This window comes from Zalophus californianus, chromosome 10 (assembly GCF_009762305.2).
Source record: "Zalophus californianus isolate mZalCal1 chromosome 10, mZalCal1.pri.v2, whole genome shotgun sequence".
NCBI classification, from domain to species: domain Eukaryota; kingdom Metazoa; phylum Chordata; class Mammalia; order Carnivora; family Otariidae; genus Zalophus; species Zalophus californianus.
Genome location: NC_045604.1, coordinates 6,586,816 through 6,607,591, shown reverse-complemented (window position 1 = coordinate 6,607,591; position 20,776 = coordinate 6,586,816). Strand labels below are relative to the sequence as shown.

The 20,776-nt window shown below is 51.3% G+C and overlaps 1 protein-coding gene across 10 annotated transcripts in view; it reads right to left on the bottom strand.

Moving 5' to 3' along the window:
• Nucleotides 1–20,776, bottom strand: part of LOC113931924 (nitric oxide synthase 1 adaptor protein) — a 277,773-nt gene that overhangs the window by 191,757 nt on the left and 65,240 nt on the right. For 8 of the 10 annotated variants that reach the window (XR_003522920.2, XM_027610140.2, XM_027610134.2 and 5 more), the window contains one exon: nucleotides 13,789–13,860. The exons of the other annotated variants lie outside the window; for them this stretch is intronic. Coding sequence is in view for 7 of the 8 variants with exons in the window: in XM_027610140.2 (XP_027465941.1) it covers nucleotides 13,789–13,860 (72 nt within the window). In the remaining variant the exon portion in view is untranslated. The remainder of the gene's footprint in view (nucleotides 1–13,788; nucleotides 13,861–20,776) is intronic. 10 annotated transcript variants of the gene reach the window in all.

Below are 20,776 nucleotides of genomic sequence, written 5' to 3'. Positions count from 1 at the left end.
CGCGTGGGGAGGGCTTCTGTCCAGTCGCATCCACAGCGGGGATGGAAAGCAGACTCCCACAACTACTGTATCATCCGTCACAGGCCAGGCAGTGTGACGGACCAGACACCCGTCCCTGCCTTTCGTTCCCTTTCATTCCTGCAGGGGCAACTCCGCTCCTGCTTTTTGGGAAAGGAGGAGGAGGAGCTGTTGAGGAATTTGCCCCTTGGCTCTCAGGAGGATGACCACAGTCCGTGCCCTCAGGGAGACAAATACATTGCGGTAAATGCAGAGACCGAGGTCTCTACAGAAGCTGAGCTCACAGAAGGGATGAACGCGCCAACTGTCTTGCGGGAGATAAGCAGAAGTTCAGCTGAGGCCTGATGAGACAGACTCCGGCCCCATTGAGAAGGGGGTGCCTTCCAGCAGGGCGGAGGAGCAGTAGCAGAGGCAGCCCCAACGGGACCACCATCATGGCCTGAGGTTCCCAGCAGAACCCCGCGTGTCTTGCACAGACTTCAGACTCTAGCCCGTAGGCGATGAACCATCACCAAATGGTTCTGAGCAGGACAATTCCTGCAGATTTGCCTTTAGACAGAGGAGCCGGGCAGCCGTGCGGCGGGCAGGGAGGGTGTGGTCAAGCCTGGGGCGCAGCCTCGGTGTGGAGGGTTACCGCAACAGTCTGTGCAGTAACAGGACGTGGTCCTCCTCCCCAGGCAGGGGTTCACAGGAGACACACGTTGGAGCCACATTTGAGAGGCCCCATCAGTAAGGGTGACTGTGGGCGCAGTAAGGTGACCCTGAGGTTTCTGGCTTCCATTCCTGTATGGATAAGGTGCCTGCGATGAGATAAGCAAACATGAGGAGAAAAAAAGACTCAGGGGAGAGGGTTCACAGCAAAGAGAAGAGACTGCGGAAGTGATGAATTCCGCTTTTGACATATCGAAGTGAAGGCGCCTTTGGGACTTCCCAAATGGGGGCGTCACACCGGATGTATGGGTCTCAAACTCTAAAGAGAAGTGTATAAAAATCAAATGATGGCCTTATTTATATCCAGTGCTGTACAGTCTGGCAGGGTTCCCAGACCGGAGAAAGGCACCGGCAGGGACACAGAGGACGCTGCCCGGACTGACGTTTGGTAACGCGGGGCCCAGCAGCATGTTCGCAGAGGACGTCTGAGCCAGGAGTGAGCGGGCTGCAGTCTTGTGCTGCTTCTGACACCACAACCATCCCACGTTCAAGCCCTGGACGGAATCCCAGAATTCCCCCCTCCCAGCTCTGTGACCCAGGACGAGTGAGTTAGCCTCTCCTGGGCCTCCGTTTCCTCATCTGTAAAATGGGACAAAGACCATGCCTATGCCACACAGAGTTGCGGAGAGAATCAAGTCACGGGACACTTGTGAAGCTCTTTGCCAGAGCCCAACACCGTGACACAGCACAATCTCTATTCAGATTTGGTCATTACCGATAAGGACAACAGCAAGATCATTAGTTGAGTGGGTCATTTCCCACTGAGGACCTTATCTGTAAAGCAGGGATAAGACTCGCTTTTTATGGTGTTCCGAGGACCTTATCTGTAAAGCAGGGATAAGACTCGCTTTTTATGGGGTTCCTGGAGACTAAAATTACAGGACAATGCACATGGACTTAACTACGAAGTACTCCTAAGGAACGGATTGGGCCATTCAGCAGGGGCCCGAGAGGTCTCCCCCCAAGCAGCTCAGGTCCTCAATGAGCTGAGCGGAGCGTCCCTGTCCTTGAGTGTGCGGCTCGGGATCCAAAGAGGAAACAGCTACACACTAAAAGCCTGTGTGACGTGCTGAGTGCAAAGACATCACAGAATAGCGTGCCACTCAATTAAAAGGAAGGAAATCTGACATGTTACTATATGGATGGTCCCTGAAAACACTGTACTTAGTGAAATACATCAGAGAAAGACAAATATTGCAGGAGACTCCACTTACAGGAGGATTCTGGAAAAGGCAAAATCCTAGAGACAGCAAGCAGAATCGAGATTACCAGGGCCGGAGCGAAAAGAGGCAATTATTGTTTAGTGGGTACAGAGCTCATGTTGGGGACAGTGAGAAGGTTTCGAATATAGAGAGTGCTGAAGGACACAAAATTGTAACCATATTTAAGGTTTTATTTATTTGTCCGAGAGAGAGCATAAGCAGTGGGCAGAGGGAGAAGCAGGCTCCCCACCGAGCAGGGTGCCCGACGCGGGGCTCGATCCTAGGACCCCAGGATCATGACCTGAACCAAAGGCAGACGCTTAACCGACTGAGCCACCCAGGCACCCTGAGAATTGTGAACATATTTAGTGCCACCGAGTTGTACACTTACAAATGGCTAAAATGATAAGGAATATGGATATTTAAAAACCCACAGAAGTACAAGGAGTGGCTACTCAGTTACTAACGGAAGAAACATGAACAAATGGGTCCCCAAAGCCTGGCTGGTGTAGCAGCAACGAAGTAGGGTTTTTCCTATCCTCCTGGTGTGATGGAGAAACACTGCCATTTCAGGCATTAAGCAGGTTGTTCAAGAATCTGTGGACTGGGCTGGGCAATATTCAAATGCTCCCGTGGAAACACAATTACATTATTTCTTACTCTTGAGCATAAATGGCTGTAATCAAGACAGCTTCTTAAAAAGCAAAAGGGTGTTTGGCTTTGATAATAACTGATTCTTACTAACTCCTCCGCTGATGGATAATGAATTTAGCAGTTCTGCCCCAGTTTTAAACTCATTCCCGAATTGCTCACCCTAGGAGCAGAACAAAAGCTTCTTGTGCAGGGTGACTTTTCAGTCCGGTATAGGTTTCGGGGGAAAGATAAATGCATTTTTTCATGTGTGATCAGGCATTCAGTAGGTACTAAGTGAACTAGATTCTCATGAAGTGTGATCTACCATCCCTACCTGGGACTCTTGAGTCTCCAGACACACTGGCCTTGCTGTTTCTTGAGTCCACAAAGCCCATTCCTGCCCCAGGGCCTTTGCACTTACTGTCTTCTCTGTCTGGGTATCTTCCTCCAGATATTTACATGGTCCTCCCTCCCTTCCATAGTCACATCTCTAGAGATTCAGAGGTCACCATAATGCAGAAGCCTTTTCCAATAATCCATATAAAATAGCACCCACCTCCTACCTCCCGACACTATCTATCCTATTTTCTGCTCTTCCTGCAGAGAATTCACATGTGATACAGTAGGTTAATGGTCTCCTCCCCTACCTCCAATCCCAACCACCAGAATAGAAGCTCCAGGCAGACAAGGACTTTGTTTTGTAGACTGCTGTATCTCCAGAGCCTAAAATGCTACTGGCTCATAAAAGGAGTGAATACGTTTTTTTTTTTTTTTTTTTTAAATGAGTACAGGAAAAAAATTAGGTTCTGCTCTCGGCACACCACTCTTCATACTGATGAGAATGCCTCGCCCCAGTTCCCCTAAGAAAGCGATGATCTGTTTTTCCTTCGGCTGAGAAGACAGCTGTGACCTCCCCATCACACGCTGCTCAAGCCACATCAAGTGTTTTCTGAAGTTCAACAAAGTCTGGCCCCCTTTCAAAGAAAACAAAAAATGTTTTTGCAAACACCCATTGTTTGAATGGGTGATATGTGCTATATCCATACTATGGAATATTATTTGGGAATAAAAAGAAATGAAATGCTGATACATGTCATGAGTCAACATTAATGAAGCTCGTCAACACTTACAAATGGTTAAAATGATAAGTAATATGGATATTTAAAAATCCAATGATGCGAAATCAAAGAAGCCAGACATATAGGGCCATGTGTCGTAGGATGCCATTTCTAGGAAATGTCCAGAACAGACAAATCCATAAAGACAGAAAGATTAGTGGTTGCCTAGGGTTGGGGGCCTCAGGGGAAAGACTGAGAAGTGCTGGCTAAAGAGTGTGATTTCTTTTTGGGATGATGAAAATGCTCTAAACTCGACTGCGGTAATGGCTGCACAATGCTAGGAACAGGCTAAACACCAATGAATTATGTCCCTGAAACAGGTGAACTGTAGGGTCTGTGAGTTAAGTGTCCATACAGTCGCTACTGAATCGAGCCCCGACAAATCAGGTTTGTCACATCATTGCACGCGTATGGCCTAAAACTAGATAGCACATACTCATGCATCCAGGTCTGATGCAAATTTCTAAATTAAACACAAATTATATACCCAATCAATTCAAAGTAACGCTGTTCACGTCAGAGAAGATTTTTGTTATTTCACTGAAACCCTATCACTGACCACCTTGCCCCAGGTCTCTTAAACCTGGCGCACGCCACCTTGGGGGTGATACTCCATACTGTGACAACCAGGATGGCCCAGCTGCCAACACGTCAGAAGAGCTGCTGGAATTAACCAGAACGGGCCCCGGTTCCAGCAGCCACGAACAGCTCTACCTGCGCCCCCGGAGAGCATGGCTGCGCAGAACCCTGCCCTCGGCCCCACGCTCCACCCACCAAACGCACTTTCTGCCACTTCCCTCTGTCCAAACTGCTGCCCAGTCCTCCAGTCATCCGTCCCTCCTCTCACGGGAATTCCTTATAGACGCAGGATGAACTTTTCTTTCTCTCTGGTGCGAGACAATCACAGACGAAGTGCTTGGTGCCAATTCCAGCAAACACTACTGCGGACGGTGAATCCGTTCACGGCACAGGGGCAGACGGTGGCCCTCCGACAGGCCAGAACAGGCTTGGGAGACTTGACTAGGATCAAATGGAAACACCGAATTTTAAAAGTCTCCCAGAGGATTCTCGGGCCCTGGAGAACACACTTACAGATTCCAAGAGTGCCACGGAACCCCTTCTGAGAAGCCCTCATCTACAGAAGAAGGAAAAAACTAACTGGCGCACAAAGCTGAGGAGGTCTTTAGCAGTGTACCTTGACCGGGTGCCAACTCCCCACTGTCCTTTGCCTGATACACACTAGTGAGGAAGGAGGGGAAGGGGGCGCCTGGGTGGCGCAGTCAGTTGAGCATCTGACTTTTGACCTCGGCTCAGGTCGTGACCTCAGGGGGTCGTGGGATCGAGTCCCGCGTCAGGCAGGCAGTCGGCTTGAGATTCTCTCTCTCCCTCTCCCGCTGCCCCTCCCCCACCTCTCTAAAATCTTTTTCAAAAAAAAAAAAAAAAGAGGGGAAGGATCTATTATTTACGGAGCACAATCCCCGTGCGACAGGCTTTGCTCAGTGCTTTGCAGGCACACGTGTGGGTGTAAGAGACATCTGCCAAGACAACATCCCAGTCTTATTGATGATTAACAAAGGCCCATGGGGTAAGAAACTTGTCCCATCATTCAGGCAGCAAACAGGGGACAGGATTTGAGCAGACGGTGTCCTGGCCCCCGACTAGAGCACCTTAATGAAAGGGTAGACTCTTCCCAATCCTTGCTACAAGCCGAACACTCTGATCCCACGGTGGGAGGCAGAATGGGGACACCCCCTCCCCATGAGGTCCCTGACCTGATCTCCAAACCCTGTGAATGTGTCACCCTTACACGGCAACGGGGGCTCTGCCCTGTCATTCAGTTACAGGCTCCGAGACGGAGAGACTAAGCTGGATCATCAGGGAAGTGCAGCAAGGAGAGGCCTGTGTACTGACAAGGGTCCCGATGACGGAAAGGGGAAGACAGGAGGATCAGAGCAGAGGTCCCAGGGCCGGGACTGCTGGCTCGGGAGATGGAAGGGGGTCCGGGGCCCAGGAATTCAGGCAGCCTCTAGAAGCTGGAAAAGCAAGGGCACAGATTCTCTCCTAAGGCCTCAAGAAGGAAAGCAGCCCTGCCAACTCCTTGATTTAAGCCCCATTTCAAAATTTTTGACCGCTAGATCTTTAAGACAATAACCCTGAGTTGTGTTCAGCCCCTACATTTGTAGTCATTTGTTACGGGAGCCACAGGGAATAACAAGGCTGTGCTAAGGTAACGAGAGAGGGGTCTGCATCGCCACCGACACTGTTCTGAGGCAGACGCACCAGGCCTGAACTTGAGAAGGAGAAGCAGTACCGACAAAGGAGCACGTGATTCGGGAAACCGCGTAGGGAGAGGGTTACATACGGGGGGCTGGGATGCCGTGGCTTACCCGCAGTGGGGGAGGAAGGCCGGCAGAGCCAGGGGGCCCTCGCAAGCACTGACGCTGCCCCATACAGCCCGCCAGCCCACCCAGGACCAGGATGTTCTCCCAAGAAGCACCCAGGGCCATTTCACGTTGGGGTTGTTTTCCCTTGAGAAAAGGTTCTGGAAGAGTCAAGCAATACCAGAAGGGACCACTTCCTGGTCACCAGTCCACTCTGTTCAAGGCCACGGACCACACCCACTCCTGAGCAGCCACATTTGAGAAACCAAGTCACCACTGGACAGAAATCTCTGATCCCATACTGGGCCCCTGTGAAAGCTGTCTGCAGCGTGGCCGAGCGTTCATCCAGCCCACAGCTGGAGGAGCGGCAACGGGAGACGAACCATCTTTGAGCGCATCTGGATGCAAGCACACACACGGCTTCAGGTCCAGGCGGCCCTAGCTTCCGTGAGGCTGCGTCACGTTTCTACAGCAGGGATCCATCCCCTGGTCTTTTCACGGCCAGAAATCCGGTGTTTGGCCACAAGGACAGTCTGTCCCCTTTCCAGCACCAAAGGCCCAGCAAGATGCCTCTCCCCTTCCTCACCTGAGGCTCCCCTTCTAGAAGCTACGAGAGGCTCCACAGGTGAGGAAGTAACAGAACAGCAGGTGCCACGCTCGAGCCCAGCCTGGTTCTCCGCACGCCGGAGCCCCCAGCATTCCTCCTTCCTGGCCGCCCCTCGGCAAAACCTCCCTGGGTTTCACTGCTTGATGCTCACGTGGTTATCATCGAAGATTCATTTCCTCAGTCACCCAACAAAAGTGCAGGCTGTCATGCTGACAGACTGCAAAGTCACTCAAGTGCCGCAAAGAGAGGGGTGAGATGCCCAAGAACGCAGGAAGGGACAAAATGACCTGCTGGGGGTGGGGAGGCCTCCCCAAGGAAGGGAGCTTTGCACTGAAATCTATAAGACGACACTGGCCATTACAAGGACTTACATGAAGCAGCGTGCTGTCTCTTGGGGTATTTATCTGCATTTACAAAATGCTTTGAAACCCCAAAAAAGGTATAAAAATGATACAGATGAATATAAATAGCCCTTTATGGCTTACAAAGTATCTTTTCATGCATTATCCCAGATCTGACAACAGCACCAGAGAGACACAAGAAGCATCATCCTCTCCTTTTTATAAACAAGGAAGTGGAGATTAACGGTTACACCTTCCATCAAGAAGACGCAGAGCTCGACTCTCATCCGTCCTTGTTGAGAGCTCTAACTGCACAGGGCTGCTTTCCCAGGGAAGCTGAAAAGTGCAGGGACAGGGACTGGCGATCACGTTGGGAACAAAAGACATGCAAATCATAACAAATATTTGCAGGCTGCGTTCCCCTCTGCACACAGCCGGCAGGGCAGTGCAAAGCCAGCGGGCTGGAGCCCCCCTCCCCCTTCCACCAGAAACCCCAAAGCAAGCAGCCCCAGTTCGAACCAAACCAACCCTGGGCTCACACAGAACTTCCCTCAACTTTGTCGAGGGCTCTTAAGCTGCACAGCTGGGGGAGGGTGGTCCGTATCCCGTATCCTTTCCTCTCTCCTTCTTCCGGCTGGTACCTGCTCAGACAGCAGGATCTCTGGTAGACGACAAGCAGGACAATCATCCAGGGCTTGCTTCTGGGGAGTATAAACTTCCCTCTTGCCTGGGCTGCTCCAGGGATCAGAGGATAACATGGGAATCCCCACACCAGGCCGCTGACAGGGTGGGGAAAGGATCAGGGCCAGAATCAGAAGGCCTGCTGGGTTTGGTATGAGCTCCCCCACTTGGGGCTAGTAGAACAGGCCCCCAAAGGTGTCCATGGGCTAACTCCTGGAACGTGCGACTGTTCCCGTACGTGGCAAAAAGGATGTTGCAGATGTAAGAATCACGAGATGGGAAGATTATCCTGGACCGCGCAGGGGGGCCCAGTGTCATCACAGGGGCCCTTGTAAGAGGGAGGCTTGAGGGTCGGAGTCAGAGGAGGGGTGTGAGGATGGAGCAGAGGTCAAGGATGAGAACACAAGACGAGCAGCCTCTCGTGGGCAGCCTCTGGCAGCCGGAAAAGGCGAGGAACAGAGTCTCTCCTAGAGCCTCCAGAAGTAACAGAACCCGGTGAGACTGCTCATTGTAGCCCCGTAAGACGAATTTCAAACTTCTGACCTCCAGGACCGTAAGCTAATGACTCTGTGTGGTTTTAAACAAGTCTGGTGATTTGTCACAGCAGCAACAGCAAAGACAGAATAGGAGGGAAACTGAAGCTTAAGTAAGAACAGACCAAGGAGGGAACAGACCAGGGTCCCCTTGGCCTTGGGGAAAGGGGCACATCCTGAATGAGCAAACAAAGAGGGCAGTGAGAGACCCCCACAACCAGGGCTACCGTGACTGCAGTTCCTTCTAACTTGGAAGGACCGCCAGAGCACCCCAGCATTCATCCTCACTCCCCATCGTGGAAATTCCCAGAATCGGTCTGAAGAAATCAAAAAGGCCTCCCCGGGGCCTCACTCTGCAGCAGTGGAAGGTGCTGGGCCTCCGAAGATCCAGGCCCCCCTCCTGTGTGGCCTCGGGCATCACTGTCCCCTCAGAAAAAGCCAGCGGGCAAATGGAGGACCTGCAATCACGGTCCCTGCAAACAATGAAGTGCGTGCTGGGATCCCATGCGCCTGAAGTGTGCAACCACCCTATTCAACTGGGAAAACCACTTAAGTCACTCAGTAAAAATTCCCAGAGTCTGCAGAGATGGCCAGGCAGGAAGTGAAGCACTTGGGGCCCAGAGGTAGCTGTGAGGGGCCATGTCCCCTGAGCCACGACATCCTCAGCTGGTGGGGGGGTCACTCGGCTGTAGCATCTGCTAATCATGGGCACCATCTCAGGAGCCCACAAGGCCTCCCTGTCTCCCCAAACTGGGCTAGATCTCCAGCTACACACTTCCTAACTTGCCCCTCGCCTAATCACTTAAACAGTTATTCGTGTGCTTGTCTTGTCCGTGGCCCAATACCAGCACCCAACAGAATCTTCGGATGCCAGCGAAGCCTACAGTGCTCAAGAAACATCTGCAGAATGGAGGAAGGAGCCAATGCACGTATGTCATGCCAGGGCACCATGAGCCAGGGGTCCCCGTCCTCCTTCCTCTCACACAGGAGAGCAACCAGGAACACACAGGGTGATCAAACAGACGCAAAAGCAGATTTAAGTTGTAAATGGTGGAGTTCTAAATAACGCACAAGTGATAGAGCAAAAGGAAGCACTGAACACCCTTTCCCAGGTGGGGCTGGCTCTTCTGCTCCTCGCTTCTTCCTCCGCCACCTGCCAGCTCTCAGGCTCTCATTAAACACCCAGCCCCAGGAGCAGGCCGACTCTGGCCCCCAGGAGCCTGACCTAGGGCTGTATGCCCAGGCAGAGGGACACAAGAGGACCAGGACAGGCCAGAAGGGGCTCTACTCGGGGGGCTACATTCAGAGGTTTTCTAAGAAGTTCTGATGAGTCATCCACGTGGGTGCCACCTCGTATGAAAGACGGCAGAACACTGAAGTTACAGCCATTCACAACCCCAAGCCCCATCCTCAGAAGTACAAGGAACCTCCATGCCCTGGCATGGGGCAGTTCAGCCAGGAAGTCTCTGTGAAGGCAGTATGCTCTGCTTCCTGACACCCCCTCCACCCCCCCCACCCCCCATGCTTTGTGATTCCCACCCCAACAGATCCTTTCCCAAAAAGGAAAGCCCATCTATTCAAATATCCAAGCCCCAAGAAGGCACATGTTACTAAAACAATAAATAAAAAATAAAAAATCTTGAAACCCTTGTGTACCATGGGTGAAAATTTTAAATGATACAACCATTATAGAAGACAATACGAAATATTAAAAATAGAATTGCCACATAATTCAGCCATCCCACATCTGGGTATAGATCCAAAAGAATTCAAAGCAGGATCTCAAAGAGATATTTGCACATCCATGTTCATTGCGGCATTATTCACAACAGCGAAAAGGAAGGGACCCAAGTGTCCGTCAACAGATGAATGAGTAAAGAAAGTGTGTTAATTGCATACACACAATTGACTACTACACAGTCTCATAAAGGAAGGAGATCCTGTCACGTGCCACAGCACAGACGAACCTCCAGGATATTACGCGAAATGAATTAAGCCAGTCACAAAATGACAAATACAGTAGGATTCCATTTATGAGGTATCTAAGCAGCCAAAAATCATAGAAACCAGAGTATAAAGGTGGTTGCCAAGGGCCGGGAGAAGAAGGAAAGGGAACTGGTGTTTCATACAGAGTTTGTTTTGCAAGAGGAAGAAGTTTTAGAAAGATCTGTGGCACGATGTGAGCGACACTACTGAACTCTGCTTTTAAAAATGGTCACATTTAATGTTGTGGGTTTTTTTTTAAGATTTTATTTATTTATTTGACAGAGAGAGAGCACAAGCAGGGGGGAGTGGCAGGCAGAGGAAGAGGGAGAAGGAGACTTCCCGCTGAGCAGGGAGCCCGATGCGGGGCTCGATCCCAGGACCCTGGGACCATGACATGAGCTGAAGGCAGACGCTTAACCAACTGAGCCACCCAGGCGCCCCAATGTTGTGTTTTTTAAACATTATTTTAAAAATCTTGAAAGCACATTATAAAAGGAAAAAGAAAAAAAAAAAAAGATGCCCAAAACAGGTAACATAAATTTTAAAAGAAAATCTATACAGCCAGAGAACAAATGAGAAATGGGAGGCGGACGGGGGAGAAGATGAAGAACACGGTCAAATCAATGAAGTCCACATATTCAGTGCAGAGTCGACCCCACAGTGGGGAACTGAGGAAGGAAGAGGGGCCCATATACCTGCTGCGGCCCCAGCCCCGAGGATGAACGCGGCCCCCCTCAGGCCAGTCGCTTCTCCTTCTGTGGGCTTCCCTCCGTCTACACTGCCCCATCCCCCGTCCCGTGCAGAGCACCGGAGAGATCGTGGAGACTGGCACGTACGTAAAGGGCTTGGCAAGGCCCCCAGATGTAAGACACCGTGATCCTTATCACAGTGGCTTCTCGGAGGACCAGCCCTCTGCACTGGCCACACTGGGAGGCCTGCGTCTTCGGATCTGCAAGAGCATCCAGCCACGCAAACCCCAAAATGTCCTGCCCAACATTGGCCTGGCACCATTCCACATAAAAGAAAGTCAGGAACAGTCCTTTACACAGAAATCCCAGGCCCTGGGTCTCGACAACTGTAATTACAGCCAAAACAGCTCTTTTGAAGGGAGAGAACCAGAGAAAACAGCAGCCTGGACTGAGCAGTGAATTGGGGTAAAACACACACCCAGAGTGCTTGCTGTTAGGGCGGCCCGTCTACACAAGGGCCCGGCCAGCCAGACCAAGCAGCTTTCTGGCCAATGTATTTCTCCCTCTAACTGAATGAGCGGCTCGCTCATTAAGCACTGGAAGCAGGTCACAGGCTCAGGAGCTCCTGGGGGCAGGGTCACGCGGGCTAACAGGTGGCGAGGGCAGAGGTGACGGGGCCTCTCCAGCCCTGCAGGCCCCCAGCTCCCAGGGCATGACCAGTCCTACCGGACACCCCAGCTTTGAGGAGATGTTTTCTGCACAGGTCTGCTCTATTCCGTCTACAAAGGGGTGTTTCTGCTGTGGACTCCCTGACTAGGGAAGTCCCACATCCCAACCCTTTGGTTCAACGGGGCACGCATCACCCAAACCCGCACCAAAGAGCTGGTCACAGAGGCGCAGCCCCATGCTGGGTGTGAGTCCCAGCTCCACCTCCTGACAGCAACTTGACCTAGGACCACTTACTGAGCCTCCCCAAAACTCTGTTCCCTCACCTACAAAATGTGATAATATCCTCATCTCGAGTAGTTGCAAATAATAGATAATAAATTATTTCTACACTAAAAGGCCAACTAAAGCACCCGACATGCATTATTACTCCTGACAGCTAATATTAACAGAGCTACGACTCTAATTAAGATAAGGGTATTCATGACAACATATTTCCTGTGTCTTAGTCAAATATGAAGAAAAGAGGGACATTTCTGGTGAAACCCCAAGGACTGGACAGCCCCAGGTCCAGGCCTAACAGCTGCAATGGTGCCAACCTCAGTGAGAGCAGGCCGTCCGAGCACGAGGGAGCCCCACCCGACACCCCTTACCCAAGGCCGCTGTGCTCTCTGAGCAGAAAGAGGAGGGAAGAAAAGAGGAGAGACCTGGGAGTATACTGAATGGCAAGCCAGAAGCCACAGGGACAAAGGATCTCATGTGGTCTCTTGACACCAAGTGGGGAACTGCACTCGGGCCACATGCCCACCACTTCCTAGACCCTGGGACTCCTCACGACCCCTCCAAGCTTCAGTTTAATCTCAAAAATGAGGGTAACAAGACCCACACTCCCCAGCTTGCTGTGACCATTGAATGAACCCATGTGAAAGGGCTTTAAAGCAACTCCCACCTCCATGAAAAACGGCATTGTTGTTTTTAATAGTTTTGACAAATTCAACTTAATAAAAAAAAAATGCCGAAGGACTGGAAGGATCAAGGCAGTGAAAACGTTTTTTGTTTGTTTTTTTCTGTTTGTTTGTTTGTTTGTTTGTTTTTCTTCTTAAGTGGGCTCCACTCCCAGCATGGAGCCCAACACGGGGCCTGAACTCACGACCCTGAGATCAAGACCTGAGCTGAGATCAAGAGTCAGACGCCTAACCAACTGAGCCACCCAGGCGCCCCAAAAAAGTCATGTTATAAATTACTTCATAAGCTAACGAGCTGCTCAGAGAAAGAAGAACAATATTAATTTTCTTCCTAAACTGCTGTCATTGAACTGAGATTTCTGTGGATGGGATGAATTGGCTGGACGTAAAATTGGCAAAAAGCCAACTGAAGCTCCCAACATCTGCTATAGGTTTTCTATTTAGGTAGTAGATTCTTCTGGAGACAAAGAGCCCAAACCAGGCTTTATCCAGGATGACCGATCCAGCCACGTCCAACACCCATTTTCTCCAAAAAGTCCTGCAAATCCACTCGACCAATCCCAAACCTACCTCCGAAATGTACAACTTTAAAGTAGCTTCTATTTCAATACAGAGCACATGGACAAATTCCTTCACTGTGATCAGAAGACAACTTAATTTTTGTTCAATCTCTGCTCTGTGTACCAGAGTCAGAAAGCAACAGGCTGGAATGTTTACCAGACTCTGCTAGAAGATCCCCAAAATGCCAGAAAAGAACGTACACACTTTCAGAGCCTAAAGCAACTGACCATGGAAATTTTGCTGAAATCCCACAATTTGTCCTTAAAAATTCAAGTCAATCTTCTTATATATCACAATAAATTGCTCTACTTTTTTAATGTTTTGAGCCAGCTGACAACTAATTATCAAACATTTTCCCTAAAATCTGAATAAACAAAGATCCTTCACCATTCGTGTTTACTCCCTGGCAGACCCCACACATCCTCAAGGTACAGCATCTCCATTCCAGAAGCAACAGGCCAGGAGAAGGGGGAAGAAGAGTTTCCCCCCGCACCACCATCACATCCATCTTAACCTTGGCCTTTAATCAAGATCAACCACCCAGCTCTGAACGGCTTCCCTGGAGAGTACAGGGAAAGGGGTCTGGGGTTTGCCATGGGTACAGCCATCCACTCTGGAACCCCCAGCACCATCTAAAGGGCCGACAGTGAAGATGCTGGGTTCTGACTCCACACAGCACCCTCTCCAGCCACTCACCCGGATCCGGCGCATGGCAGCCACAATCTCCACTCTGCTGTTGGGCCTCGGCACATCCAGGCTTCCGACGTACTGCAGGGAAGAAGCAAGCACTCAGTGAGAGGAGAACAGCAAGGGTCCCTGGTCACAGAATGTTAGCAGAAGAAGGACATCCAGTTAAGCTCCCTATTTTGCAGAGGAGGAGAGAGCCAAAGGGGTGTCTTGTTCGGGGACAACTTCTAACCTTATAAAAAGCAACTAAAACACAAACCACTGCTTCCTCTCCCATCCTGCTCTTGATCAGAAATGCATCAGAGTCCAATGTTCCACTGAGCAGCCTCCTGAACCAGAAAGACTTGGCTGTGATCAATCTCCCACCACTGTCTTTGGGGCGAGGTACTTTGCCTTTGTCTCATCGGTAAAATGGGATTTTGGGAAAGATCAAACTGAGAGAAGGTATAAATCTCTTACACAAATATGCTTTGTTTATATTAAAGCATTCCCCACCCTAAAAAAGGGAATATATGCTTTTTCTCAATTAATGGCACTTCACTGAGTTAGCTAGCCCTGGATGTTATAGAGACCCCACACACTTGACTAAGCTCCCAATTGGAGGAAAGGAACACCCTAATTATATTTTATTTAAAAATTTAATCTTCTAAAAAAAATTGTAATCTCCTACAACTTATTTTTAAAACCAAATGACATCCAGGTTAATGTTTAATATATGGATACTTCCTCCCAGTACACTATTCAAATAAAGCAGAAATACACACAGAGCAAAAGAATAAAGTCCCCCACCACCACCACCGAGAGTTTGACATACAACTTTTGTGTGCTGATGGACAGATACATTCACAGACACAGAGGAATTTATTTTATGTAAACAAGGTTCACTCTTCACATTTGTTCTGCATGTTGGGTTTTTTCGTTTTTGTTTGTTTGTTGCTCTAAATACAACTTGGGCATTTTTCTCTGCCAATGCACACAAGTCGGCACGTTACCTGCAATGGGTCCCCTACTGACAGACGCCTACCCTGTCACTAGGAATGACATGGCAACAACACCGGTAACGACATGGAAACAACACCAGTCATGGCGCGGAAACAACACCGGTAACGACACGGAAACACCACCAGTCATGGCGCGGAAACAACACCGGTAATGACACGGAAACACCACCAATAATGGCGCGGAAACAACAGCGGTAACGACACGGAAACACCGATAATGGCGCGGAAACAACACCGGTAACAGCGCAGAAACAACACCGGTAACGACACGACCCCCTCCCCTACAGAGCTCAGAGCTCAGCCAAGGAGCTCTGAGGTTGGACTTCTAACAAGTAGGATTGCTCTGTCAAAAGCACACAAGTATCTAGAGATCATTCCTTAGTAGGATGAAACTAGAAAAGAGCGCGGGACGTTTTTTAAGCACGTGTGATATCAGTTCTTCATACACGCCATCCCTCCCCATACTGACCTATGGGGTCTGCCTTTCCTTTTTACATTCAAATGATATAAAATAGCCTGGGGGATGTCCCAGGAATTAACAGCCCCAAAATAAAAGTCTACCTAAGCAAAGACTGCATGAATAGGAAATAAGAGGATAGTCATCCCGTATTTCCTGTGGTCACAGGAAGAGAAGCTTCTTTCTGAAATTTGGAGCTCAGGCTAGCCCCAGTAAGGAAGATTCCAAAAGCTGAATACTGCAAAGGACTTCCCCCAGGACTGATCCAGCGTGTGTGCGCTCATACCCTGAGGCACGATCCTGGCAGCCGCCTGGGCCCAAGGCGGCCGGCCCCACCACAGCGTGCAGGAGCAATGTACCTGTCAACAAAGCCCCTGGCAACGCGCTCAGGTACATGAAGCCCCCTGGATCGAAGAGTGTGATCGGATTTAAACATGGTTGGGGTCTCTCCCTTCCGAGCTCTGCTGGGGCCCTACGGCGTCACTCAACATGTCCGTGACCGACACATTCCGGAACGAAACAAGGCCTGGGTTTGTGACTGCTCAACGTCACCGGAGCTCCAGCGGTTTCCATACTCATGGTCCCGGGCCCTGCATGCCTGAAGGCTCCTGCCCTGAACTCCAAGCACTCAGATCTTCAGGGGCTCGTGTTCCCTCAGCCATCACGTGAGAGCCAGGACCTCAAGACCTAGCAAGGTCATTCATTACAGGTGAGCCTAAACTGTCCCCCCAACACTGACCCCTGCCACACACCAGGAGGGCCTGCTCCAGTGAGATCCACACCTGAGCCGGAACACAAGTGCCCAGAGGGGACCCATCCCCACCGCTACCTCCACCCAGCCCATCTCTCCCCCTCCAGAAGGGAGACTGCTGGGCAGAGAACCCCGAAGCAGTCAGGAAACATGGGGTGCAGGGAGGACGAAAGAAAGGAGAGGTAGCTTTCTGGCTTGGACAGGTTTCTTAAAAGAAGCTTACACGAGGACACCCATCATCTCTACCTGCTAGTGCCTCCTCCAAGCCATCCGCCACTCCCCATGCTGGTCGTGTGCACGCACACACTATACACCTTCACACGCGTGCAAGGCACATGTGCCCACACCACACATGCACACATGGCCCACAAACACACTCCTCTCACACCCACATGGTCAGCACACACACTAATAGCTTACCGTCCATTCACACCACGCACGCACGCACTGGTCTGCCTTCCTTCCCGATCACCTTTCTGAGAATCCATCCGGAGCAGGTAACCCACACTAGACGCACCTTAGGGTCAAACAGATTAAAAGGAAACCCAAGGTATGGTTCAGGTCCACATCTAATCAAAAGCTAGTCACACCAATGACATGAGTCACAATGCAGAACCACAGTGCCAGGGGAGCAGGGGAGCAGGGGAGAAGTCGGAAAGCCCACTCCTCGGTGCAAAACAAGACCGGAAAGTCAACGCTGCTGCATGTGCAAGCGTGACCTCACAAGCACCTGGGGCAAGCACGAAGCACGACCACCTCCACAACAGACGACAGTCCATCGGAGTCTCGATCTTGAGACAGAGCGAGTGCAGGACGAGTCCAAGCCCAGACCCACCTGCCCGAGGCTGGTCCTTACAACCGCTCAGCTCCCGTGGCCAAGCTCACCATCATTTCTAGGGTGAGCAGGACAGGGCCCTCCCACGCTACTTTGGAAAGTTGGCTCCCAGGCCTGAACCTCGTCTACCTGCCGAGCTAACAACCAGGCAAAAGCCTGCCGTCAGTCTAAGGCTGACGCCCAGTGACGGGTGCTCGCTCAGAAACGGCATCCCCTTTATGTGCCTCTCCTGCAGCACACTGGGTGCCGAGGGCTCCCGTGACAACAGAGGCAGGCCGGCTCCGTGCCTGGGAATCAAAGAAATCGTTTCCAGGAGGGAAACTCATGTTCTTTCTCCTCCCCGCCCCTCACGCCATGCTCCTCACTTAGGCTTCTTCATCGTGATCAACAGCCCCCAGAACATCCACCGGTTGGTCGGTCAAGCCTGAACGAGCTTCCCCTCTACCCCCACCTCATCCCACAAAACCCTTCCTTCTGACGTCATCCACACAGCGTCCCCTCGTGGCTTTCCCCACTGTTCCCGGGGCCCCTCCAAACCACTCCCCACCAGGCTCTCAGAGTGAGCACTCTCCAATGCAGACCCGCTCGCAACACCCCCCGAAGACCCCTGCACACTCGCACCAACTGCTCTGAAGAGGCCCCTCAGAGCCCTCAGCGTGGCTCCCCCTGCCCACGTGGCCCGCACAGCGCAGCTTCCTCGCACACCGTCGGCCCCTCTGGTGTTGGGCAGGGCCTCGCCACCCGGGCCCTTGCCTGCACGCAGAACGCTCCTCTTCTGCTCTCTCTCTCTCTCTCCATTCCCCCATCATCCACGGTCCTCAACACATGGCCGAGTACACGACCTCCTCGTCACCGGTGACCCGCGCCTGCCTGTCTGGCATCCTCCGACAAGGAACCATCCACCCGCCGTGCTCCGAGGAGGGGCAGGAGAGGCCTGAGCCCCCGACTCTGCCTCCCCGGCCAGCTTCCTCCCATCAGCCGTCCCAGCCTGTGTGGTGCCCCGCACTGTGACTCTACAAACTCCCCCTGACATTCGTGCCGGCGCCTGAGCTGGACCCAAGCCAGATGCTCTTACGGCAGCACACCCAGTGCCTGGCTGACCAGGAGATGAAGTACCTCAGACCTTTCTGCTGGCAGATTCTTAGCCACCTGGCCTTCCGTAAGACTTCTGTAGGATTCTGTAGGTATCCCTGCTGTGGGGCATCTCATAGGGCTGCTATTCAGAACATCTACCACAGAGCTTAAGGGGAGAATAAAGGAGTTTTAAAATATCCAGGCCTACTTCTTTTTCATGAGCATCCAGAAAGAAGAAGAAGAAGAAGAAGAAAAAAAAAAAAGGAAAAAACTAGGAGGATGCAATTTGTAGTGGGTAATCAAGATACGAGATCACGTGTGTTCATTTTATCAGCGGCTTCATCTTCCAGATAAGCAGGAGGTAGCTGCAAACAAGGTTAAACCAAAGGACTTCGGATATTTTTTGTGAGTTTCAGGACAACCTCAGCCTTGGTGCTAGATTAATACCTCCTGAAATTACGTTCATTTTCTTGCTTCCACTTTCTGGAGATTAACTCCTAGAGACACTGATAAACTGCACTGTATGTAGGGTCCCCTGGTGTGTGAATCACAACACTAAAAGGCAGCAAGACTTAACAGCCACCCATGGACTTGTTAGACGTTCTGCCATCACCTTCTTCAGGAACTCCCTTTAGTTTACAAGGTTTTTGTCAACTGTTTCCAGAAACCAAAAAAAAAAAAAAAAAAAAAATCACACACACAAAACTGATACAGGAGTCAAAAATAAATGTATCAGATGATCCTGCCTCTGATAATGTTGGAGGAACTGTATCACCGGACTAGGCCTCCGACAAGCAATGAATATGAAGTCTGGACAAGATTATTAAAAAAAAATAACTTTGCAGAGAATGGACGAGGAGTGAACTGAAAAACCAGCTCGGATGTTAGTTAATAATAACGTATCATTATTGACTCAACTGTAACAAATGCACCGCCCTAATACAAGATGCTAAGAGGGGAAACCGTGTGTTTGGGGGGGTGGGGGTGCGGAGGCAGTAAGGGGTATATGGGGTATACACCCAATTTTTCTGTAACCCTAAAACATGAAGTCTGTTACTTGAAGTCCTAACAATAAGCTTGAAGGCCCTGGAGAGAGACCGAGAACAGGCAGGGCTTGGCAGGGAATCCTCCCTGAAAGGAGGCGACTACCCTGCACGAGGCTCGGTTTGTGTCGTTTGCACGGCACCAGCTGGCTGGAGCCCGGGCCCAGAAGCCCAGACAGGCAGCCTGGGGGTGTGGACACCAGGGATGGGACAGCCAGAGGAAGTGGCAAATGGGGGGCAGAAATCCCCAACAGAAGGGGGTCCTAGAGGGTGATCCCCACATGTCAACCCCAGCCGGCTCCATGGGTGACCTCCAAACTACACATTTGCATGGGAGATTCCAAGGAGCCCAGAAGGTGGCAGCTGCCCACCCAGGAGTGGCAGATTCGGGATTTAAGACCAGCCCCATTAACCATTGAGGAAAACAAAAACGAACACTCTTCAGAAGAGAATAGCAGAATCTTGAGGCAAAGGGCTATTAAAGCCCTACTGACTGGCCAGCACGGGCAAGGCCACCAGGCCACGTTTTCCGGGGGGCAAAAGGGCCCCCGGTGCAATGTAAAGGTTCCCAGATTCTGCCTTCCCAGCTGTGACCTTCTGAAAACCACTCAGCCCGTCAGACAGCTCCAGCCCACAGCGGACACCACGTGAGATTCAGGAGGATGCCCCTCCTGTCAGAGACAGGCAAAGAGGCCCAAAGCAGACAGCAGAACGCAGAGGGAGGGCTAGATCTCCCCAGCTCCTGACCTCCGTGCCTGCATCTGAGCCAACACTCTCCTTGCGGGTCCAAATCCAGCCTGGCTTCTGTTCTGTCACCCTGCCAACCTTGTCATATCCCCCCGGTTTCCTGGCCACACCGTGTCCTCTTCTCAAAAACATGACCAACTAGTCTGATACCCTGCTGGAATCTAGAAACCACCAGTGGAGGACCCATCTGAACTAGGCGCTTAACCAATCCTGTCCTGATACCTTCTAAAAACTTAGAATCGGGGGCACCTGGGTGGCTCAGTCGGTTAAGCATCTGCCTTGTCTGCCTTCGGCTCAGGTCCTGATCCCAGGGTCCTGGGATGGAGCCCCACATCGGGCTCCCTGCTCCTGGGAGAGTCTGCTTCTCCCTCTCCCTCTACTCCTTCCCTTGCTCGTGCTCTCTCTCAAATAAATAAAATCTTTAAAAAAAAATTTTTTTTAAATAAAAACTTAGAATCATAGAAGCAGAGGACTTCAAATCCTGCCAGTCCTTCCTAAACGTCCGCCATTATGAGCCACACAAGCTGCTCTTTTTCTCATTCGCCCTTTGCTTTCCTTCCCAGCATTTCACATGGTCTGTGGTTACCGGGCGTGCCTCATCCACACGGTCATCATCGGCCTTCCCCAGGAGAATGGGAGCTCCTGGTGGGCCAGCCAGGCCCCTGCCCTCTCCATCCCCGTCTCCCCAGCACTCAGACCAGGGCCTGGCAGAGTAAGACGCAAGTATCTGCCGAGTGAAGGAGGGGGCAAGCGCGGCCTGCACCCGTTCGGGGACCTGCCCAAGTCACAGAATCGGGGCCCAGCAGCCCACTCGCCCCGCTCCGGGCTGGCACCCCTGCTCCAACGGGAAAGTTCTCCCCCGCCTCAGAAACGGCTCTTGGTGCCCAGCTGAGCATCCTGCTGAGCGGGATTATGAATGTGACCTGGGTGAAAGTTCTCGCCTCATTTAGCATGGAACAAAGCAGCATTAACAGCAGGCTGGGGCGGCCCCAGATTCCAGGGCACACACTCAGCCAATGACCTTCTGCTAACTGCTCTGGGGGAGGGGAGGAAAAACGTCGCCTCGGGGTATCCCCCTCCCCACTTCTG